This window comes from Suricata suricatta, chromosome 4 (assembly GCF_006229205.1).
Source record: "Suricata suricatta isolate VVHF042 chromosome 4, meerkat_22Aug2017_6uvM2_HiC, whole genome shotgun sequence".
NCBI classification, from domain to species: Eukaryota; Metazoa; Chordata; class Mammalia; order Carnivora; family Herpestidae; genus Suricata; species Suricata suricatta.
Window position 1 is genome coordinate 134,009,739 of NC_043703.1, and position 9,625 is coordinate 134,019,363.

The 9,625-nt window shown below is 47.3% G+C and overlaps 1 protein-coding gene across 1 annotated transcript in view; it reads right to left on the bottom strand.

The window, feature by feature from the left end:
• The window catches only part of TMEM178A (transmembrane protein 178A), a 29,339-nt gene extending 21,691 nt beyond the window's left edge, over window positions 1-7,648 (bottom strand). Inside the window, exon 1 of the mRNA XM_029938548.1 lies at window positions 7,333-7,648. Coding sequence (XP_029794408.1) covers window positions 7,333-7,648 — 316 coding nt within the window. The remainder of the gene's footprint in view (window positions 1-7,332) is intronic.
• Between the last annotated feature and the right edge of the window lie 1,977 nt (window positions 7,649-9,625).

The window sequence follows — 9,625 nt, forward strand, 5'->3', positions numbered from 1 at the left end:
TTGCCAAAGACAAATTAGGTCCTATTGATGAAAAGACATATGTGCGTATATACGTGGATGGCGGTAAAGACACAAGTTCCGTGCGATGTTATGTTAAAGAGTGATACTGTGGAAATCCACAAGGAGGCATTAGATTCCAATTTTTTCAAAGCCACGCATGCAAACTTTGAAATTAACTGGCTTTCTGGGTATAGGGAGCGATGAATCTGGCTCTCTGAAAAGGAACACAAAAAGCATGAGCTCATAGCACCAGATGGCATCACACAATGGGGGGAAGAAACATGCAGAGGGTTGAAAAGAACAAGTTGTGATCTATATTTAGTGATTAATTAGCTTCTTAAAGGGCCAAGAAGAGCCACTTTAATGATGATATAAACCACAGAAGAAGATACATAAATATGCTGCACAGAGGTTAGGAATGGGGTTTATGGTCTGGTGAATATCTGTTGTTTCTGGTGCTTGGAGAGATGAATCAAATTCCAAGCTAAGTCACAGAAACCCATACTCAAGGTTAAACGAGAAAGAAACGTGAGAAACAGCAGAAGATGCTGTAAAAAGTCACGAGTACTGCTAAAGGCCTTGCAGTCAGACAGACTTGGACTTGAAACCCAGCTGTGTGACTTTTGGCAAATGACTTAACCTCTCTGAGCCTCTTTTCCTTCATCTGTAAAAGAGGGGGAAAGAATGGCAGATGCCTTCTGCGGTTATTGTGAGGAATGAAAGAGGTCATCCAAGGACTTAGCATGGGATGCAGTGAGTCGAAGCACTCGGTAAACGTCAGCATTGGGTTACGAAACATCTCTTGGCGCCTGCTTGCATTCACCATACAGAACTATTGCCACACAGACAAGGAGTCTGCGCCCCAAATGTGCATCGCAGATTAACCCAAGTGTACAGAGAGAAAAACACATACAATGGCTGCCTAAACGGCAGTCTAACCAATGGCTCTTGTGTTTCCTCTCCACTCAACGCTCAGTGCAAGGATTCCCATCACTTCGCTCCTGAAGAGCTGGCCGACCGGCCTCCTTACTGCTGATCTCTCCACCCTCCAACCCACCCTCATGCCACTGCCCGATAAATCTGCCGTGGTAAGATCTGGGGCCTCTGGAGCCTCAGGGGCCCATCTGTAATGTGGACTATGGCAACCCTTAAGAGTTTTGCTATTAGGGACACCTGGCTGGCTCAGTAAGTTAAGCATCCCACTCTTGATTCTGGCTCATGATCTCATGGGTTCATGAGTTCAAGCCCCACATCGGGCTCTGTGCTGACAATGCAGAGCCTGCTTCGGATTCTCTCTCTCCCTCTCTCTCTACCCTTCCCCTGCTCACACTCTCTTTCTCTCTCTCAAAATAAATTGAATAATAAAATTTTTAAAAAATAAGATTTTTGCTATAATCGCCTGCCATTTACCGTACCACACACTTAATGTTTCTATAAATGGATTACTGTAAGTGGGACACAATTTTACCTCCCATAATGTAATTAGGCATTTATTGCAGAATTATGTATTTATTTTAAAATGAAGTACCCAGCACGTAGTAAATGCCACGTAACTATTTATTAAATAGCTGCAATGCTGTGCCAATGTACCAACCTCCACACTTGGGCAAACAGAGGATCAGAAAATCTCTGGTGGCCCCTGAGAGCAGTAAAACCTGAGGTTTGCATCAGCTGGCTCTGTCCTGTCTCTAAGCAGTAACATGCCATTGGCTTCCCCCTAATCAAAACCAGGCTTTAAATTCCTTGTCATTTATCCCTGCCCCCCACCTCCCTGACTTTTACTGCAACTGGTCCCCAGGACTAGATCTTCACCCCTCCCACATGTGTGCCTTGGCAGGGTCATGTCCATTTCTTCCTGTAGCTATACAACCATCACCTTGGACCAGCCCCCAATCCCCTTTGCCCCTCAAGCCCAACGCCTTCATTCAAAATGCCTTCCAGAAGGAACACGGCAGCCAGCCCACGCAGCTCACTCCCCTTCTCTGGCATTGCGATGTTAGAGCCTGAGCCTCACCATCTGGCTCTTGATCATTTCCTAATAGATCAGAGAGCCTGCCTCCCTCTGAGTGTCCTGAGTTCCTTAAGAGCCCGGGCTGTGACTTCTTTCTGGGTCCCTGACGGCTGAAGGCTATGGCAGCAATGGCTGCTAACAACAGCAGGATAATCGTTGCTGCAGGTTCTCCAGCAGACAAAAGGGTCAGTGAGCAGTCTGCATGGTTTCCTAAAACATTTCAGAGGCAACTTGGGATTCCATCACTGGCCCATGGACAGAAAAATAAAGAACTCTTTTCACAGCAGCTCTGCCACCACGCATCCCGGTCTGAAAGACAAGATCCATCATGGGATCACAAGGGAGCTGCCATGTTCTCATCAGAGAGATTTAATTTCAGAGGGAATCAGGTGCCAAGCGGACAAAAGAAAATGTCTTCCTTGTCCTCTCTTTTAAAGGGTACTAACAGCCCTCACTTAGATAAATAAGGCAGATACAGTGGTTTTAGTGGCCTAGTGCTGACTTTTAAGCCTCAAACGGCCAAAACCAACCCAGAAGTCAAACTCCAAGGGCAAACCCATTATCAGGTCCCCAGAACTGACAGGAGAGATGTGCAAATTTAGTGATTGTAGAGGGGCGTTATCCCATGGAAATACTAGACAAGTCATATACAGAATGTCAAATTTCCCAATAGGCATGCTACAAAAATAAGTAGGCAAGAATAATCATATTATATCTTAATTTAACATACAAGCAATATTTGGAAAAGTATTAGTGAGAATTTTTTTAAGTTTACTTTTTTTTTTTTTTTTTTAGTAATCTCGACACCCAATATGGGGCTTGAACTCACAGCCCCAAGATCAGGAGTCCGAGGCTCTTCTGACTGAGCCAGCCAGGCATCCCTATTAGTGAGATGTTTGACATACTTTTTTCACACTAAACCTTCGAAATCTGCTGTTTTTCACTTAACGCACAGCTCCTTCCTTACAAGTCTCATCCCAAGAGCTCAACAGTCTCACGTGGCTGGTGGCCATTGCTCTGGAGACAGGAAAGTTCCAGATGAAGGTGAATAAGACTCCAAGTGAAGTAAAAGCAACTGAGAGCAAGTGCCTGAAAATCGTTCTTGTTTAGACTCTCTCCACAACACACCAGCTTGTTCTGCTACTCTTGTTTCTTATTACTAATGGAGACTCACCTTCTCACGTGCATGGAATTATATGTGTTCACTCTATTCTCTCTCTTTTTTAAAAAAATGTTTTATTTATTTTTGACAGAGAGACAGAGGGAGAGGGAGAAAGAAAGAAGCCCAAGCAGGCTTCGAGCTGTCAGTGTAGAGCCCCACTTGGGAGATTCTGACCTGACTCAAAATCAAGAGTTGGACGCTCAACCGGCTGAGCCACCTAGGTGCCCCTCTATATCCTCTTTGAAGCAAGACAGCATGGATTTGCATTCTGGCTTCACCACTCACTAGCTGTGTGTCTTCAGCAAGCTTCTTAAGATCAGTTTCTTCAGCTGTTATATATAGACAGGGATAATCCATCCATCTATCTCCGAGGAGGATTAAATGAGGACTCATATAATACTATGAGTGTTAACTTCCATTATTATGATTATTGTTCTGCTACCACTACTTTTTTTACCCAGACAACTGGACTATTCCTTAAAGGCAAAACTCCGGTGAGTTCCTTGAACTGTAAACACATGATCTCTAGGGGCCAAAGAGAGAGGAATCAGTGACAAGTCTGACAGATTCAGCCTACCACAGAGAGAGTAAACGTCGCCACAGGAAGTTGAAAAGAGGAGTGGGGGGCATAGGGGAGCAAACCAGGAATAAAGAGAGCTCAAACAAGCATGATCTTGTGCACAAGTGGAAGTTGTCACGGTTTGCCGGGTCCATTTTAAAATTTCCTTTAATGTAGTTATTATGTCATATCTACAATAAAAATACAATTAAAAGAAATCAAAACCAGGGATTCCTAGCTTCTCAAAACCATGATGGCATGCGGTTGGTGATTAGCTGGCAGGACATGGGTTCACGATTGGAGATTCAGGACAGAATGTGATTTTATGTAACTGATGGGGGATTTCAGCCCAATTGAGTGCTCTCTGGTTGTTCTTTCTCCCTCCACTTTCTCCTGTCCTTCCCTTTACCCTCTCTAACAGGAGATGGTGAACCACAACGTGGAGACAGGTTCCATGCTTCTCTATCTCAGAGTTGCCAGTGTGGGAGATATACCATTGGTGAGAAGGCAGACTCAAGCAAGAACGACACCCTATCCCCTACCTTGTTCCCTGGGCCCCGAAGCATGTGAGACCAAATACAGCCACTGGCCCAATGGATCTTCTGGCTCAGTACACAGTGGTATTTCCTTCCCATGGGGGGACATCATGTTACAGCGACAGGCCGACTGTTGCTGCTGGTTACTCTTGCTCAGGTCATGACATGCTGACTTCCGAGAGATCGATGCAGTATGAACAAAACCTGTCATAATAGCCCACGAGCCTAAAGCCGTTGCTGGTGCACACCTGAAGTTCAAATCTCCTGGATTCTGGAAGGCAGCTAGTCAGCGTGGGAAGCCAACCTAAGCTTTATTCATTCACTCTCCAGTGTGACTTTTTCCAGGAGTACGGACATTGATGAATATAACTTTTTCAATTGGAAGTTTAAACCTGCGTACTCCCAAATATCAGGTCTTTCCTGCATTTACTAGGTGCGTTAGAAGCAGCACTCTAGAGTGTAAAGGAAAATACTGGTTTTGGAACCAGCTGTGTGACTTAGAGCAACAAACCCAACCGCCCTGAGCCTCCATTTCCTCATTTGTAAAGTAGAGGTAATACAATCTCGCAGAATTGGCATGAGGACCGATGAGCTAATCTATATAAAGTGTCCTAACAGTGCCTAGTGCGCGTGCGCAGGGACAGCAGTCACCCACTCCCTCTTCCCTCTGTCTTTGTGAGGAGCACCAGTAAAGTGTGAGTCCTGGCCTGAGGGACCGAGATCCTTGTAACCTCATCCTCACCTCCAGCAACTGGGAAAAAAAAATAGGGGCCAAGGATCAGTCATTACCTGTTGCTATCAAAAGTCACTCATCTCCTCATTTCATCTTTCTTTCACTCATTCATTTATTCATCTGTTCAACTAGCATTTATTTAGCAAGTGCCTTCTAGACAGAAGACCTACTTTCTGAGTCTAGAATATGATTTCACAAAAATGCCATGACTCTGAAATGGGGGGGGGGGGGAGGGGGGGGAAAGAGAGAGAGAGAGAGAGAGAGAGAGAGAGAGAGATCTCCCACTGCCACATGGGGACCCTTAACTTCTGAGGACTTTAGCCGTTTCCCAAGTACTCAGAAGAACAACTTCCCGGAGAGAGGCCGCCCACCATGGAGTGGACTGGCAGCGTTCCAGGACAAATTATCCTTAAACACAATGCATTCTGGGCCGCTTCCAGGTGCCTTGATAGAATCTTCCTAATTGAGCTACACTTTCAGAAGTTTGTTTCCTTTATGAAAGTGAACCCTGGATCAAGCTGGATTGACTAAATTGCTGGTGGATATGGAGATTAGGGAAGCAATGTTTGGTAGAGCTAATTTATGGCAGTATAGACAAGGGTAATGACTCTGCTCAAACTGTGAAAAAATTTAAACATATTTGCTACCATGAACAATGTTCTTATGTCCCCTTCACCAGATGGGCTGCTGGATTTATGATGAGACATGTCACAGATACATATCAAGATAAATGTAAACTAGAAGCCCTTTAGAGCCACCCTTCGGGATCTATAGAGAGCGCCTGTTCTATTGCTGGCTCAATAATTGATAGAGTTGTACTCCTGGGCTCTGGTAGGCTATTGAAATCAATTTCAAAAACCTATATAAATTGATTGGAAACAATACTTTCAACTTTTTCGAAGTAATGATCAAGAATGAGCAAAGATCAAACAAAACGGACAAACCTGATTTCCTTTCCTTTCCCCTCTCCAGCCCCCTGATCGTTAGGTGGCCGGGAAGACACCAGAGACAAGAAGTGAAGGGGGATAAAATCTCCTAATTGAATGAATTATCCAGGGTTCACTGCAACGAGAGCAGTGGAGGAGGGCACTCAGCACCTTCCAGCGGCAAGAACCTTATGGTAGGAAGAAACCAAATCCCAGTTCCTTGTGAGGCAAGGAAGATGACAGTCCAGGCAGACCCCTCTGTCTTTGGCAGCCTTCCCCACTATTTCCCGTGTGCGCTGGTTCCTCCAGCAAAGCCACAGACATCTCTGAGCCATGAATAAATCTGCAGCCAGGTAAGCACAGGTGTGGGACCACCAGCATTGTTTTAGGGTGGTCCATAGGAAAATGGTAAAATCATGCTTTTATGTATCACATAGCCCGTTATGCAGTGTCTCATCACACATCCTGACAAGTTATAGAAGGACGACATTGCATTGCTTTTACAAATAGGAAGAACAAGGCACAGACCACTTAAGTGGCCTGCCACGGCCACATAACTGAATAGTTGTCACAGTTCATGAGTCCGAGCCCCACATCGAGGTTTACTGAAGGTTTGCTATATTATGCCAGACTCTATGCTCAGAGCTTTACTCACATGTCCCTCATGAGATAGAGTCTGTGGCTGCCTCTGTTTTACAGAGGAGGAAACTGAGGCTCAGTGAGGCTAAATGATCCGTCTGAAGTCCCATGGCTAACAGAGCTGGCATGGAATTTGCATCTCCTTCCAAAGCCAATCTCAGACATTTTAACAGACCTTGTCAGATGTGAATCACTATGACTACACCTGATCGTGCCTAATTAGTCTCCTTAGTGGGACAAGGACAAAGCAGGCAGGCATGGGCTGACTTGCAGCATTGCTTTTACTGCAATATTATTTGTATATTTCCATTTCCTTTGTTCTCCTGCTGCCCTCTACCTACAAGGAAACAGAAGGAAAGACCCGAGGAAACCACTGTCCAAACCTCTGCACGCAAAGATTTCTTTCCCTGCTGGCTGAGCAGGCGCTCAGGTGCCTAAAACCCCTGAGGAGGGCTGAGGAAAAGCAGAGGGCACAGGAGTGGCTGAGGAGAGAGAAGAAGGTGGAGGGAGCACAGTGACTGAGAATGGGGAGTAGGCGGCATCTCTCCGGAACCCAGAGCCCCAGACCGGATGTACCTGAGCCCCAGATTGGCAGGGCGACACTCAAAACCTGAAGTGAGAATGGGAAAGGAGAATCATGCCCTTGACCAAACTGGAACCACCGTCCATTTGGGAGTCTCTGTGCTGGGAAAGAGGGCCCACCCTCACAGATGCCCACACCAAAGAGGAGTCCCCATTCTTCCTCCTACCACTGCTCACCACTTACCCACATAGTTCAAAGTCAAAGTAACAGTCAAGGGCTTGAGTCCGAAGTGTAAAACAGGCTTCTGGTCCAGTTCCAAGGAGGGCGGGCAGCGAAGCTGGACTTCTCTCTCTGCCCACCTGCGCTTATCACAAGCAGCCCCAGGGCGAGTTGAGGACCAGGCGAGGACAGGAGAGCCTGCGAACACTCCAGACCTGCACCGCACCAAGGTGGCCTCTCGGCACGCACGAGCCCTGCCACACGCCAGCCCACGTCTCATCAGAACATGCCCACGCAATGTTTCCAGCCCTAATTTTACCTCCAGCAGCATGAATGACATAGGCAGCCAGACAGAAAAGGGGGAAAAAAGTGCCAATAAGCAGTTTTGCGAAGCATCATGTCAATCCCTGGAGAACGCAGTGTGAAGAACCAGTGGGCAGGCAAGGGTCTATCAGGATCACAGAAATTAAAGATTAACGCTCAGGTCCCCAGGTCACCCAGTGGGGCCAGCCACTCTCCCTCCCCCCCCAGGGGTAGGCTGTGCAGACCTTGAGCCACTTATCTGCTCCCAGCCCTGCCCCCAAGCCCCGCTCAGTGAGGCCCCTGCCTCAGCCACCAGCTCAGCCCAGAGCACAGCACATTAGCATTCCTGACACTCCCCACAACCCAAGGGGAAAACTTCCAGTTGCCTTGTACTTAAGCATCACCCTCGGCACCATAAGCCTGAGCCTGTGCATAATTGACAAGGAATATGTTGATAAGAAATGGGACTGTTCCAAGTTTCTGAAGGATAACTAGGTAATTAAAAGGAAAACCTAATTTAAGAAAATCCTGAAGAAATTTTTTTTAACTCCTGGCAACATCCTTTCTGGATTATCCTTTGCCAGAAGACTTCTGTTTTGCCTTTGTTGGGTCTTCAAAGCCTGGGGCTAGAAGTCCAGTGTTCCTGGGAAGCCAGTCTCTCGTGGGGTGGGGGTAGGGGTGAGGGTGGGGGTGACTTTCAAAAGCCTTGGACTAGAAGCCGAAGGGCCACCTCGGTTTCCTTGCAAGGCTCGGAGTACTGGTTTCCCCAGTGCCAGAAGCTGGTGACTTCCTCCCAGGACTCAGCACAGTGCCCTCTGAGGATCTTGGTACCCTGCCCAGCAGCTGGCCCCACCTGTGTCATGCAAGGCAAAAGGACCCAGAGAGCACCATTAATTGCCGGGGACACAAATGTGCAGCGATGAAATCAGCCTCTGCAGAGCTCCCTGCTGCTGGCTGCAAGTCTTCGCTGCCTGGCCGGTTTCAAAGCACACAACGAGTCAGCCAGCTGCCAAAAGGCAAGCTGGGACACGTAAAGGAACGTAGGGCGCTACGACACACCAAGAGGTCCATCATTTCCCAGTAGACAGCCTGGACTGGCCTGTCCTTCATTCCCAGCTGCCTCCTGATCCTGAAGGATGGCTCGACTTTCAATTATGGCCCTACCACCTGCTGCCTTTATGAGATTCTCTGAGCCTTTGTTAGCCTGTAAAATGGGGCTGATAATATTGATTGCATAGGGTATGCCCAGAACTATAGAAGAGCAGGCACTTTTATGCAGGACCACCTTTAATCCACAGCTCCTGCTCTGCCCAGCTGGGTCTCATCTCACTGAGCTGGTCTTATCCAGCCCGATCTGCTGAAGACTTTGTCTAATGTCAGCTACAGGATGTGGGCATTCGTCCCCCAATCCAATCCCATCTATCAAGTGGATGAGAATGAACTGAGGCCCCACCCTCAGCGAGCTTAGAGTCTAGTAAAAGACACTGGCATTGCTGAAATTGTAGCACGAGTAGATGTAAAATTACAACTCGGACGTGAAGGAGAAGCACACAGCTCTCTGAGACTGTGGGCCAGGATGACTGAGCCATGAGGGAAAGATGGAGGCGGTCCAAGAAGGCTGAGGTCTCAAGGATGAGCAGGAATATGCTCTTGGGGCCGAAGGAAGGGATGGACAGGGCTTTGAAAAGTATGAAAGGAAAAGATGGGATAAAACAGGCAGAGATGAAAAGGATAGAATATGAGGTCCCTGAGTGGGGAAAACACACATTTTGGAACAATGCTGGGAGCAGCTGACCACAGCACCCCCCCACCCCACCCAGGCTGTTAGGAAAGTAACAGACCCCACCTACTCCCCCTCAGGTTCCCCTCAGGAATTTGACAGAAGATGGCCATAGACCACCCCTCATACAATGAAAACAAGCCAATCAGGAATGGACAACCCAACACGTAGACCTATCCGCCCACTAAGGGTAGAACCTGAGAAGGAACAAGGGGGAAGGGAAGGAGGAGGCTG